Source organism: Lagenorhynchus albirostris, chromosome 18 (genome assembly GCF_949774975.1).
Source record: "Lagenorhynchus albirostris chromosome 18, mLagAlb1.1, whole genome shotgun sequence".
In the NCBI taxonomy this organism is placed as follows: Eukaryota; Metazoa; Chordata; class Mammalia; order Artiodactyla; family Delphinidae; genus Lagenorhynchus; species Lagenorhynchus albirostris.
Window position 1 is genome coordinate 33,084,230 of NC_083112.1, and position 14,507 is coordinate 33,098,736.

At 34.9% G+C, this 14,507-nt stretch overlaps 1 protein-coding gene across 8 annotated transcripts in view; it reads left to right on the plus strand.

Annotated features, from left to right (window-relative positions):
• TDRD3 (tudor domain containing 3) overlaps nucleotides 1–14,507 on the plus strand; it is a 201,138-nt gene that overhangs the window by 127,723 nt on the left and 58,908 nt on the right. For all 8 annotated transcript variants that reach the window (XR_009536768.1, XM_060129155.1, XM_060129159.1 and 5 more), the window contains 4 exons: nucleotides 448–597; nucleotides 5,500–5,640; nucleotides 9,788–9,944; nucleotides 10,718–10,843. Coding sequence is in view for 7 of the 8 variants with exons in the window: in XM_060129155.1 (XP_059985138.1) it covers nucleotides 448–597; nucleotides 5,500–5,640; nucleotides 9,788–9,944; nucleotides 10,718–10,843 (574 nt within the window). In the remaining variant the exon portion in view is untranslated. The remainder of the gene's footprint in view (nucleotides 1–447; nucleotides 598–5,499; nucleotides 5,641–9,787; nucleotides 9,945–10,717; nucleotides 10,844–14,507) is intronic.

Consider the following 14,507-nt stretch of genomic DNA (forward strand, 5'->3'; position numbering starts at 1 on the left):
TGGAAATCAAGGGCTTAATAAAAAACTGAATTTACTTCTTGTGCAATAGTCTAGCCTGTTTGAAATTTAAAATTATTTTAAGTCATTATCCTAAAATGAAACTTAGATCTTTTGGTTTGATGTATGTTTTAAATATTGGGTTAGCCAACATGTTCATTCATAAGATGTTACAGAAAATCCCGAACGAACTTTTTGGCCAACCCAATATGTGCCCTGTTTTAGATTGCCTACATTTAGTGTAGCTTTCATTTACCAGTTACAATTACTTAAAAGTTACTTCAATTAGCTTTCTACCTTTATTTTTAAATCTATGGGAAATAATTGTATTTTTATGGGCTCTTAGCTGTTGTGATACAAATATTTCTTTTGAAGACATTACTTTCTTATGAAAAACTTGCATCTCTTTTGGAACTACTGAAACAATTTATTTTTATTTATTATTGCCAGAAGTGTGTATCTCATGTCCAAGTGGATAGCAGAGAACTTGATCGAAGAAAGACATTACAAGTTACATTGCCTGTCAAACCTCCAAATGATAATGATGAATTTGAAAAGCAAAGGACTGCTGCTATTGCAGAAGTTGCAAAGAGCAAAGAAGTAAGAAACTAAATCATTATGAATTTGTCTTATTCCTTGCCATTATGTTCTATTTAGATTACTCACAATCATTATTGTCTTTTCACATAAAGTAACTAATTGAGCAAACTTTTGACATTCTTTTTCTATATTCCATCAGTAGAAAATGCCCTGGTGCCTTTTGGAGTCTTATGGTTACACATTTTACTCATAAACATTCCTTTTCCAATCTCCTTAACAATTCCATTAAGTGACCTTTGCTAGCAAACCACCCTTCTTTTCTCCCACTTTCTTTTCTTCTTAACAGTATACAAATGAACACAACTTTTTTTTTTTTTTTTTTTTTTTAATGGCAGAGGGTTTCCCATTATTAGTTGGGATAGATGATACTTTTTGAGGATAATTTTCCCCTATAATAGAAATTTTTGAGGAATTCAGGTAAACATTAGAGGGTAAATCAATGGCTCAGGATTAACATTTTTAACATTCTTAAATCTAATGTATAGTAAAAAATAATTTTTATCTTTGGATCATATGTGCATTTATACATACCCTCCTTTATCAAAAGATTTTCTTTTCATTATTTGTAATTGCTTGCTTATTTGAAATAGGTGTTTTCTGTAGTTATTTATTGATTTTTAGATTTTGACAAGAAATTTTAGTTCATGAATTGGTTGCTTAGATAGATTTTTCTTAACCAGTGGTATTGAAATAGGTTTCTTTATTCAGAACCAGTAATAAATCTTAGCTAACAGCTGTTTTCCTATTTAAATTCAAATTTTAAGTAGGAGACTTCTTGAATTTTGGTAGTTCTTCCTGCAGTGTCTTTCTGTCCTGTTTATGTAGGGGACAAGAGCACAAATTCTGGAATCAGGCAGACAGGAAACATATCCTGCTGACAACCTTGGATAGGTTACTTAAGTTTTGTACCATATTTACTTTATCTATGAAACTGTGAGGATTAAAATTGCTAATCTTTAAAACATTTAGAATACTACATGGCACAGATCATGATATAGTTACTGAACTCCAGTTCGGCAGCTTGTCACTCAAGAATCCAATGCTGAGAGTGTTGGGTTAAAGGAAAGATAGCTTTATTGAGGAAGCCGGGAATCCTGGGGAGAAGGTAGATGTATGTTCCAAAAAACCAACTCCCAACTCGCTAGTTTTGCTTGGAGATTATATAGGGGAAAGAGGAAAGGGCTACATGCTCATGGGGAGGGGGCTGTCTTCCATTTTCAGGATGTTTTTCTTGATCACACGATTCCAAGTAGCTAGCAAGTCTCACTTGTGGTTGGAACATTAAGTCATAAATCTTTGATTAGCTGTTCCTGGAGAATAAGGAACAAGGGTGAGGCCTATAGAATAACTAATCTTCAGTCTCGATATACATCAACAGCTTTCTTCATCCAACAAGCTAAGCTAAGTTAATGGTAAACTAGGGTAGAAGTCAGGCATAGTAAGCATAAGATCACAGCCATATCCTAACTAAGAAATAGAGTTGGAATAATGCTGAGAAGCTGAGAGCCCCTAATTATAGTCTCACTGCCTCAGTTAAAATAGTCCTTTGCTAAAAGCCTTCAGTAAATGTGACTATTGCTATTCCTCAATGTTTTCTCTATTCTAAGACATTTAAAAATCATTTTTAATATTTCTGAAATTAATTCATTTTGCACAGTTTACATAAAATGCATTTCTTCTTTCCCAAAAAGCTGTTAAAATTATGGAGTTTCAGAAAAGGATATTGGGAGTATATCAATTTCTTAATGATTATAGGAAAGTTGTTCTTTTGATTTACATTTTTCTCAGACAAACTGTCTTTCCAAAATCTTGTTTGATGTCTATTTTCTGGAAGATGGGAATCAGACAAGTTAGGAAATTACTGAAGTAATCCAGGGGGAGAAAAGTTTTTGGTAGCAATGGCAGCTGTGTAGGTGGTACAAAGTGTTCAGATTCTGGTATTTTAAAAATACAGCCATCAGAGTTTCTGAGAGATTAAAGATGGAGCTTGAGAGAAAAAGAGGTATTATGAATGACTTCAAGGGTTTTGGCCTGAAAAATTGGCTGGTTAGAGTTGCTTACTTTGTACTGGAGAAGACCAGGGTGGAACAGGGTGTTATTAATATAATTAGTATATTAATACTGAGGTACCTCTTAGGCATCCATGTGGTAATGTTTAATAGGCAGTAATACAGAGAAGAGTGTAGCTGAAAGGTGAGTTTTGGATTGGATGTATGCATTTGAAAGTGGTAGGCGTATGGATTATATTTAAAATCATGAGGTCAAATGAGATCACCAAGGGAATGAGAGCTGAAGGGAAGAGAAAAGGAGAAGGAATGAACCCTGTAGCATTTCAACCTTACCAGTTGAATGAAAGAAGTTGAACCAGCCAAGGTGTGACCAGTAAGACAGGATCAAAACAAGAGAATACAGAAATTATTTCATGGAGGATGATGTATTGAATTTATCAAAGACTGTTGAAAAGTCATGTAAGATGTGGCCTGAGAATTAATGTAGAGTTAGAGGAGTCATTCATTCTCTCCACATTCCTTTATCATTCATGTAGATGCTGGTAAGATAAAGTATAAGTGTGCAGATATCAGTGGGTGGGTTGATGTGGTAAAAATCTATGTAAGTTCTTTAGTGATTATTTCCATTTTTTCAGTGAGGAAGTAAGCATGGTCAAACAGGCACAATGAGGGAGAAGATGTTTGAGATTTGAGGAGTGAGGAGAACATGTAAAATAGTGGTTTTTATTATTTGTATTATTTGTCTACTTTCTTAGATTCTAGAATCCTATTACTGGATCATGAACATAATGTAACAGATTCCTAGATAGGTTTGGTGCCTTGCTAAAGAAGATTGGGAGGGTGAATGGGCTAAGAAAATGTAGTAAGATTGCAAGACAGCATTAAGGCCCACTTGGGGTTTATGATGGTGATGATGTCACAGATGCCTAATTCACATAATATGGACGGGATGGTGTGGCTCATACACGACAACATCAGTTACCTTATGGGTAATGTTTAAGTTGTGATGTTTCTAGATATTTGTATGTTTAGTGGGTAACAACTGTTTTAAAGCAGTGAAAAGCAATTCTGAAAATGCTATTTATCCTATTCCTTAATCCACAAAATGGAAAGAAAATAATAAGGAAATGCCTCCAGAAGATGGGACTATTTCACTGGCACCAAAATAAAAAGCACTTTTGGAGTTACATAATTTAAATTCCAGAAATATATTTAATTTGGAACAGGTCAGGATCCAGACTTTTCAGGTAACTATGTTCTAATATATTAAGCAAAACAGTAATATTGCCATCTGTTACGAGTGTTTACTATGTGCCAGTTATTGAACTCATCACTTCATGTTGATGATGTCACTTAATCCTCACAACATCCCAGTGAGGTAGGTGTTTTTGGGCCGTCCGGCGGCTTGTGGGATCTTAGTTCCCTGACCAGGGATCGAACCCCTGCCCCCTGCAGTGGAAGCGTGGAGTCCTAACCACTGTACCACAAGGGAATTCTCTTGTCCCTGTTTTAAAGATGAGAAACCCGAGGTTCACGGAGGATAGAAGTTAAGTGACTTGCCTGAGGGTGGGAACTAGGAAGTGGCTCAGTACAGATTTAGTCCCAGCCTTGTGTAGCTCTTAAGCCTGTATTCTTACCTGTACTACATTGTCTCCCAATCTAATAAACTTTGTATCACATTAATATAAACTCACATTTTTCCTTGTGGTTATGTAAGCAGTGACTATCAAGACATTCCAAAGCTATATTTTTTCTTTTTTTGCTGGGATTGCAGAAACCAAAAACTGAATGAATCCAGTAATGGGTCTTTGGTCTTTGAAGATGTAGTTTTAATTCTGATTTGAATTAAACTTAAATATTGTGGTGTATCAACTACCTAATAGAGGTATTTAATATGTTGTCCATTGATGCTTATCTCACATCATTTTTCTATTTTTCAGGTTCTATTTCTTTACATTTTCATCTGATTCAAAATAATTTCCCAGTCTTATATAAATGTATATCTAGGATGTTTTCTTATTGTAATCATTTTAAGATACATTAAAAAATATTGATAATTATATCTAATAAAAATCAAGTCTTGGCTTCTGCTTTTATTAGCTCTTAGAAAACTATAAAGATATTATATAACCAGATATTTAATTTAATATTGTACAAATAACTGCGGAATGCTTTTCAGTCATGAATTTGTATCTTTCCTAACCGATGTTTTTTATGTTCTAGTCTTTCCACTGTAGTTTTGACAAAACAAAAATGAGATCAAATTCAAATTTGATTACACATATAATTATTCAAATAAGTCAGACAAAATAAGAAATATGGACTTTAAAGCTTTTATACATAGTTGGTAAGATATAGCATATGTGGTAATTAATGTAAATAATAAATTAGTAATGAGACTTTTAATCCCATGTTAAAATTTGTATTATTTGTCTACTTTCTTAGGTTCTAGAATCCTGAACATAGAATCCTGAACATAATGTAACAGATTCCTAGATAGGTTAGGTGCCTTGCTAAAGAAAGCCTTGCCATGTAGCTGGATTTGTCTCATGATATCAGTCAAGTATTTTACCCTAGAATAATTTTTGGCACCTAATCTCCATAATACTTGTGCTATTTTCTTTTCTTTTATATTGTTGTCTACTTAAGTTTATTCTGATGATTTGCCGTGGAGATTTAAAGATTTTAATCATGTAATTTTTTTAATTGCCTCCCCTGGACTTGTGAGATTATGACTAGTAGATATTTAGAAAGAATTAGTTAACATTTCATTTTTTTCCTGTAAAACATAATTAAGAAACTTAACTACTTCAGATTTTAGTCATAGCTTAGCCTTTAGAACTTTTTAAAATGTTATTTATTTACATTTCTTTTATCTTTCTGTTATCTGAAGACCAAGACATTTGGAGGAGGTGGTGGTGGTGCTAGAAGTAATCTCAACATGAGTGCTGCTGGCAACCGAAACAGGGAGATTTTACAGAAAGAAAAGTCAAACAAATCAGAGGGAAAACATGAAGGTGTCTACAGAGAACTGGTAAGGCTGAAGAACCAACTACAAAGTTTATGTCTTTTTTTCTTTAATAGCCTTGGATTTTTTAATTCTTTCTCAGAACCACCACTGGCTTTTTGCGTATATTATAAATAGGTGTCACAACTCTAAGAAGGCTTTCATTAAGGAGTCCAGTTAATAATTTCCAGTTATTCCATGGAAAATTTGGATTGGTTGAAAAATAATTTACTTAAGTAAAATTTACGTTTTACTTAACTTTCTAATGTCTGAATGATGTCTTTTAGAATGGATTGATAAAAAGTCATCAAATTAAACAGAAAACGCTCAATGGAAATTATATTCTAAAAGATGATGCCTCAGAACCATACAGTTATGGGCCATTCCCTACCTTCCCCACATCTTTTCTCAAATTTTGTCTAAAGTGATTTTGTTTTGTTGTGTTCTTTGGGAAAAATATTGAAATGGAAAATGTATATTATAGACTCAATTGCAAAATATTCCTGGATTTTTGAGATAATGGGAGGAGTCAGAGATATTTCTGGTATGCTACAGTGTCCTCAGATATAAGGGAACTGACAGGAATTCATTTTCCTCTGCCTTTAAAGGTTAAATGACTTTGGATGATTTTGTCTGTAGAGTGCTAAGACTAGCTTAACTAATGGGGTTTCATCATCCCATATAACAAGAAATTTGGAGATAGATGGTTACAAAGATTGGTAAATTCAGCAATATAACAGTGTTGGAGCTCTGGTGAGCATCTCTCTAGTTTCTTGGTTTTCTTCTCTGGGTTACAGGATTCTCTGTGTGTTAAATCTTCATGCAAAAAGTTCAGAGGCAAGAAGGAAAGGGTACATTTATCTGGGTGTGGATCTGTTTTATCAGATAAAAAAATAATTTTGGAAATCTCCAGTAAATTCCATCTATGGTTCATTGACTAGAACTAGGTCACATGCCCACTCCTAAATCAATCACTAGCCAAGGAGAATAGGTTTATAACAGAGCCAGACTATCTTTTCCTTGAATACATGATCATCTCTTTCTTTAAAAAAAAAAAAGTCAGTTTTCAGGTTTGAGTGGATACAGCAAGTTGAAAACTACACAGTCTCTAACTCAAGAAGCTCTTAAACTTGAGTGAGTTGAGAACCCTCATCTGGGGATGTCTTGCCATAGAACACCAAAGACCAGCAGTTTGGGATTGTTGTGAGGAGTAAAAACATATGAAGGGAGTGATATCACAAAGATGGCAGAATGGAAAGCTCCAGAAATTGGGCAGTCCACCAAAACAACTCTTAAGCTGACAAACATTGTCTGAAGCAACTATTTTACAACTCTGGAGTCAAATCAAACTCTTGCAGCATAAAGAGTGGTGATTAATGAAGAAAGAGGCTGGTCACTGGCTGACCAGGGAGATAATGGAACAAAGGCTCCAGTGATCACATGTCACAAGGAATAAAATCCTTACGAAAGGAAATCTGGAAAAGTTGCTAAACAAACTTACAGCTGCAGTCTTCATTAAGTAACAACAGTAGTCCCTGAGGAGGAGGGAGAATCTGATTTCCAAAATTACCATCAATACAGTATTCAGAATTTTCAGTTCTCAACAGAAAATTACAAAGCATACCATAAAACAGGAAAGTATGATCCACTCACAGGAAAAAAAAGAAATTAAAAGGAACTATCCCTGAAGAAGCTCAGGCATTGGGATTACTAAACAAGAACTTAAATTAACTGTCTTAGAAATGCTCAGAGGTGTGAAGGAACCATTGACAAAGAGCTAAAAGCAATCAGGAGAACAATATAAACAAGTAGGGAATATCAATAAAGATAAATTATAAAAATAAACAAAATAGAAATTCTGGAACTGGAAAGTACAGTAGTGGAAATAAAAAATTTCATTAGTCAGGTTCAACATCAGACTAGAGCAGGCAGAAGAAAGAATCAGTGAACTTTAATATAGGGCAATTGAAATTAGCCAGTCTAAGATGCAGAAAGAGAAAAAAATGAAGAAAAATAGAGCCTAAGGGACCTATGAGGTACCATCAAATATACCAACATACACATTATGTTGTGTATGTTCTCTTCCCAATAGAAGAGAAAAGGGACAGAAAAAATATTTGAAGAACTAATGCCCCCAAATTCCCAAATTTGATGAAATCTACAAATCTAAGAAGCTTAGTGAACTCCAATAGGATAAACTCAGAGACACACCAAGACACATAATCAAGTTGTTGGAAGGTACAGACAGGAAATCTTGAAAGCAGTGAGAGAGAAGCAACTCATCAAATACAAGGGATCCTCAATAAATAAATGGCCAATTTTTCATCAGAAAGTATGGAGGCAAGGAAGCAGTGGGGTGATATATTGAAAGTACGGAAAGAAAAAAAACTGTTCACCTGTAATTCTGTATTCAGAAAAACTGTCATTTAAGAATGAAGGAGACTATCAAAAGGACAGTTTGAAATTTTAATGACCAGGAACCCTCTTCTTTTTCATGTTGCATGGTATTCAGCTCTTTATTTTCAACAATTGAAAGAGGACTTGATTGGGATGTCAGTTGACAGGTTCTTAAAATAATTTTTGATAATAGGTGGTATAATAGGTTGAATTGTGTCCCATCCATCACCCCCATGCTACCCCCCTGCCAAACAAGATAGTTTGATGTCTTGACCACCAGTACCTTAAAATGTGACTGACTCTCTCTGGAAACAGGATCTTTGCAGAGATACCAAGTTAAAAAGAGGTCATTAGGTTGGGCCCTAAGCCAATATGACCCTAATTTAATCTCCTTATAAAGAGGGGAAATTTAGACACAGAGATAGACACTTACAGAGGGAAGTTGACCTGAAGACACACAGTGAGAAGATGGCTGTGTGACTGGAATGATACATCTATAAGCTAAGGAATGCCCAGGATTGCCAGCAAAGAACAGAAACTAGAAGAGGCAGGGAAGGTTCTTCCCTAAATCTGTCAGAGAGAGCATGGCCCTGCCAACAGCACTGAATGAGAGTTAACTGGTTAACTACAAATCAGGTTAACAAGAAAGGTACAATAAGTTATACCAAGGTTGGATATTAATTGATTCTTGAGTGTGTTTGGTTAAATTCTATGTATGGGATAATATTCTTAATTAGATATTTACTTGGGAGATAATTGGGAGAGGGAAAGGCTTTGGAAGGATTTTTTTTTACATTTAGATAAGTTTTTGAATAAGAAGGATGAATTATAGTTTTAATGTCTAATCCTTTTTACATTTACTTTAGTATATCTACAGCAGGGATGTAAATTTTCTCTTATGTGTCAGCTCTGATCTGTTGATCGTTGCTACTATATTTAGAAAGGATTTTGTCTTTGGAAGTCACAAAATCAGGGTTTGAAAAAAAGTCAGGGTTTTAAAAACAGGATTTTTTAAAAAGTGCTGTGCTTTTAACAACGTCTACATGGGTATCAGAGTAGCTGTCTGCACCATGCATGCCATGTGTAATGCTATCTTAAAGCCTATCCATCTTAACTCTTAAATGTGTAAAAGTTAGTTATGTATTCCTCAGCTGGTTATGATTCAGTAATTTCTTCATGGGATATGTTTATGTTACTTAAATAGTTCTTTAATTCTACTCAGGTCTAGATTTTTCAAGATTTGGGGTTCTGAAATTTGTAAAGTAGATTTTTTATTTGGGGTACAGGCTGTCAAAGCTTCATAGATAGTATTGCTAATAAATATAGAGCAAAGTACTGAAACAATAGAGAGTAGAAAAAAAACCAAGCTACTGAGATGGTACCATTTTGTTAGCTTCTTTTTATACTTTGCATTTTTGGAGAGGTGCTATATAAATTGCACTTCCTTAGGACAGAGAAGTATCAACGATGAAAATTTTTCATTAGGTAGTTTTCACTGCCTGTATTATTTTCAAAAGCCTTATTCTGACATATAAAATTTCTTTTTTGTTTGTTTTGCGTTTGTAATGACACAGAGAAAGTACTCAAGGCACAACCCTGCATATCACAGATCCTTCCTTGACTATTGGTATGAAAAAACAGCAAGTGATGTATTAATATCACATTTTGTCCATAAACATCAGATGTAATTTTTAGTTAAAAAACAGCATGTAGTTAAAAACTTATACCTTTCTTGTTTATTGGCTATCAGCATAACTTTTCTCTTCGTTCTTTACAGGTTGATGAGAAGGCTCTGAGGCACATAACAGAAATGGGCTTTAGTAAAGAAGCATCAAGGCAAGCTCTCATGGATAATGGCAACAACTTAGAAGCAGCACTGAATGTACTTCTTAACAGCAATAAACAGAAACCTGTTACGGGTCCACCTCTGAGAGGTATAATTCATTAAGCAATGTGCCAGACAGTATTATTTGATTTTCAGAGAAATATATGTTGTCGACAAAGACTGGGTTTTGTTGCTGTGAAGGCTATAACTTCATTTACCATTATGGTAAGTGGAAGGAGCAGCAGTTTGGGAACCACAGTCTTATGTAGGTTATTCTTAGTCTCATTGTCTTCATCTTTATATAAAGTAGGTCTAATACCTTATTTAACAAGGCCATGAATAATACAGAAAATATGAAGTAACTAGCTCTATTAACTATTTCTAGAACTAGGCCATTTGTATAAATGACTAGTCTATAAACTTTTAATAATTAACAGGAACATGACTTTTATTTAATGTTATTTTTAAATTATTGTATGGTCAAATGTATTATGTGATTTTTCAAGTCCCAGTCCTATATTCTTTTAAAAAAATAAGTGGTTGCTATACAGCAGAGATTGGCACAACATTGTAAATCAACTATACTTCAATTAAAAAAAAAATAAGTGGTTAAAGAAAAATTATATAAAAATGATTTATTTTCCTTAGAAGATAATTTACATGAACAAATTCAAATTTCCAGATAGATCATTTACAGGATTAAAGGTGCTACTTAATATAGTCATTTAAAAACATTTTTGTTTTAATGGATGTAGAATATACAGAAAAATATGAAAAGATATATATAAAGTTCTACTTAAGATGTCTGCTGATTATATTTTAGTGTATATTCTTCTTTTGTTTTTGCATGTATAATGTATATGTCTTGCTTTACTTCTTAAGGTAAAGGAAAAGGCAGGGGGCGAATAAGATCTGAAGATGAAGAGGAACTGGGAAATGCAAGGCCATCAGCACCAAGCACATTATTTGACTTCTTGGAATCTAAAATGGGGACTTTGAGTGTGGAAGGTAAGCCAGCTTAAAGTAGATTTCTTTTTTATTATTTATTTATTTATTTATTTATTTTTGGCTGCGTTGGGTCTTCGTTGCTGCGTGCGGGCTTTCTCTAGTTGTGGCAAGCGGGGGCTACTCTTTGTTGTGGTGCGTGGGCTTCTCATTGTGGTGGCTTCTCTTGTTGCGGAGCATGGCCTCTAGGCGCATGGGCTTCAGTAGTTGTGGCATGCAGGCTCAGTAGCTGTGGCTCGCGGGCTCTAGAGCGCAGGCTCAGTAGTTGTAGCATACGGGCTTAGTTGCTTCGTGGCATGTCGGATCTTCCTGGACCAGGGCTCAAACCTATGTCCCCTGCATTGGCAGGCAGATTCTTAACCACTGCACCACGAGGGAAGTCCCTAAAGTAGATTTCTTTTTGAAACACCAAACTTTATTTGGAATTGTACAAAAAAGGTATAATATACTGACAGTGTGAATGTCTACTCTTGGGTATTTACAAATTTATTTAATTACAAATTTCCTGTTTGACAAAAGTACAGAAGAAAGTTTTAATTGTTGCATTCTGAAAATATTAAAGCTTATTTTGCCCTCTAACTGTACGATGGGCAATATCACCAAACTCTTTCCCTCAGTTTACTAGATGACAGATTTAGCTATGAAAGCATATTGTTATGTTGGAGAAATTACTATATAACTTTATATAACTTTTTTGATTGTGAAATTGGTCTCTTTTTTCTCTACATATTACACGTTGTATGAAAATATGTGGTTATGGTTAGGGTTAAATGAGCACAGTGAGTGAGTATGCTCCCACATTGTGATATATTTCTTAGTATGATATATTTTAGTGATTAACATAATACTGAAAGAGATATAATCATGTTAAATGTTTATTTTTTAATTGAAGTATGGAATATCATAAATATTTTCTAGAATTGTAAGATTTTAATATATGATTCCAAAAAGTTAGGGAAATATTCTTTTAGATTTAGTTTTCTCTTTCAGATATATTTCAAATTAAATTTAAGCTCAGAGATAAAACACTTTTATAACAAATTTGAAGTTTACAGATTTCATGAAAATGGAATCTTTTGTTAGATGACAAAGAAAAGATAATGCATTGTTTGAAAAACAAATGTTGGATGTAGAATGTAGATGAGATTTGTAAGTAGACACATGTAAGAGCAATATTTTCTTACTTTTAAAGTATGATGAGGGCTTCCCTGGTGGCACAGTGGTTGAGAGTCCGCCTGCCAATGCAGGGGACACGGGTTCGTGCCCCGGTCCGGGAAGATCCCACATGCCGCGGAGCGGCTACCGTGAGCCATGGCCGCTGAGCCTGTGCGTCCGGAGCCTGTGCTCCGCAACGGGAGAGGCCACAACAGTGAGAGGCCCGTGTACCGCAAAAAAAAAAAAAAAAGTATGATGAATTCATTTCCTGTTGCTGTTTCACAAATTACCAAAAGGTCAGTGGCTTAAAACAATGCAAGTATACTATCTCATAGTTTCTGTGGTTCAGGAGTCAAAACACAGCTTACTTGAGATCTCTGATCAATGTTTCACATACTAAAATCAAGATTTCAGCTGGGGCTGTGATCTTGCCTCAGGCTTAAGGTCCTCTTACAAGTTAACTGGTTGTTAGCAATATTCACTTCCTTGTGGATGTAGGACTGACATTCTTGCTTTCTTGTTTGATGTTTCCTGGGGAGTGCCTTCAGCTCCTAGAAGCCCTCAGGTCCTTGCCACGTGACCTCCTCCCTAGGCAGTTCACATGTTTGCTTCTGCAAGGTTAGCAGGAGAATCTCTACTGCTTCTTAAAATCTGACTTCTAGATATTTTTGTCCCAACCTTCCTTTATACTATCCCAATCAGAGCTCCTTTGATTTCCTTTTATCCTTCTGTCTCCCTACATTTGCTTTTGACTCCTAGAGTCTACTAAATCCTAATGAAGTTGAGACCAAGAATAGTAATCTACGGTGACCTGTGTGTCTATCAGCTTTCAGTTCTCACAGAACACATCCTATACCAGCAAAATGTAGTATACTAGCATTCCACTTGGGAAAAGGTATTAAAGTTAATTAAGATACATGACATGAATAATACACACCAAACATCAGTGTTAGAGAGATTTACTTCTGAGGGAACAGAAATTTATAAACACATATGTTAATATTGGATATTGTTTTAGTAGACTGTTTTGTATTTACATTATTGTTCTTAATATGGTACAGAGTCAGCTAGAATATGAGAAAGATATAGACATTATAATAGTATTTCACACCCTAGATTTTCACAAGGAATATAACCTGTGACCTTCATAAATCCCCAAATTAAAAAATTAGATATTTCTAATGTTTGTAGAGGCTCTTAAATTTTATCCAAATTCACATGTTCCTTTGATCATCCTAACCCCAGAAATTACCCTCTCCAACTTACATTAGAGTTTTCTGTCCTACTTGATAACCACTGTTCTCAGAGAAGCAAATTTCTGTTCTTTCCTAGAAGTACTGTGTGGGGAAGCCAGCTAACCAAGATGGGAGATAGGCAGAGGCTTCTTAGAGTAGGTGGCATTTAGACAGGTCAAAGGAGGAGTGTTGGGGGAAGGGCGGTCCAGATGTAGGGAACTCTGCATGTCCAGGCTTGGAGGCAGCAGAACGCCAGTTCCTATGCTTGGGAGGTTATGGGAGAGGTAGAGGTATAAGGCCAGATGTAAAAGTGGTAGTCTGGAGCCAGATCAAGAGGATTTTGTCCTAAGGAGTTTTTACTGTATCCAAATGACAGTGTAAAGCCATGAAAGGGTTTGTGGCATGACAGTAACAAAGTTTGGTGCTTTCAGAAAAAATATTTGTCCATTGGCAAGGTGGAAAATGGGATTGAGACTGAAGTGAGGCTACAACTGTATGTGTTGTAAGAAATTGTTCATTCTATATATGCAGTATTTTATGTAGTATTTATTTGTACCTGGTCTATGATAAGCAGCAGGGGTACAAAATTTAATAAAATACCTCATTCAGAAAATTCATGGAAATAGATGGATTTTGTAGCTCTTGCCCCAAAGAAGCTTACTGTTAGTTTGTGAGACAGAAGAAACCACAAACTTAAAAGGTCATAGGAATGCTTATTAAAAAGAATATTATTATTTACTTTGTGTAAACCTTTTTATCATTTACTTAGTGTAAGCAACACTAAACAAAATATAAAGACTTAGCAGAGGTATTTTGAATACAATAGTCAAATCTGATCTGGCGTTTTTGTAATCTGTAATAATATTACATTCTTTATTTCTAAGTTTTATTGCCAAAATAAGGCTAACTAGTTGTTTTGAATGGCTAAGAAATCCTTTAAACAGGCAGCCTTGAAAATACTGCTTGGTTTGCTATTTCATTGTTTTAAATGTTTGAGCAGAGAAACTTATCCTTTCAGTAATAGCTCTTCTCACCCTAAACTCTTTCTTTCATGATGCTGACATCGCATCAGAGGAGATTAATGATAACAAACATGAGCACAAGCAGCGGGACAATAAATTGATACATATATGGACTGAAGATTATCATGCTTGTAGATGTTTCTTATGCAGGCATGCCTGGAAGATATTGCAGGTTCGGTTCCAGACCACCGCAATAAAGTGAATATTGCAATAAAGCAAGTCACATGAATTTTTTGGTTTCTCAGTGCATATAAA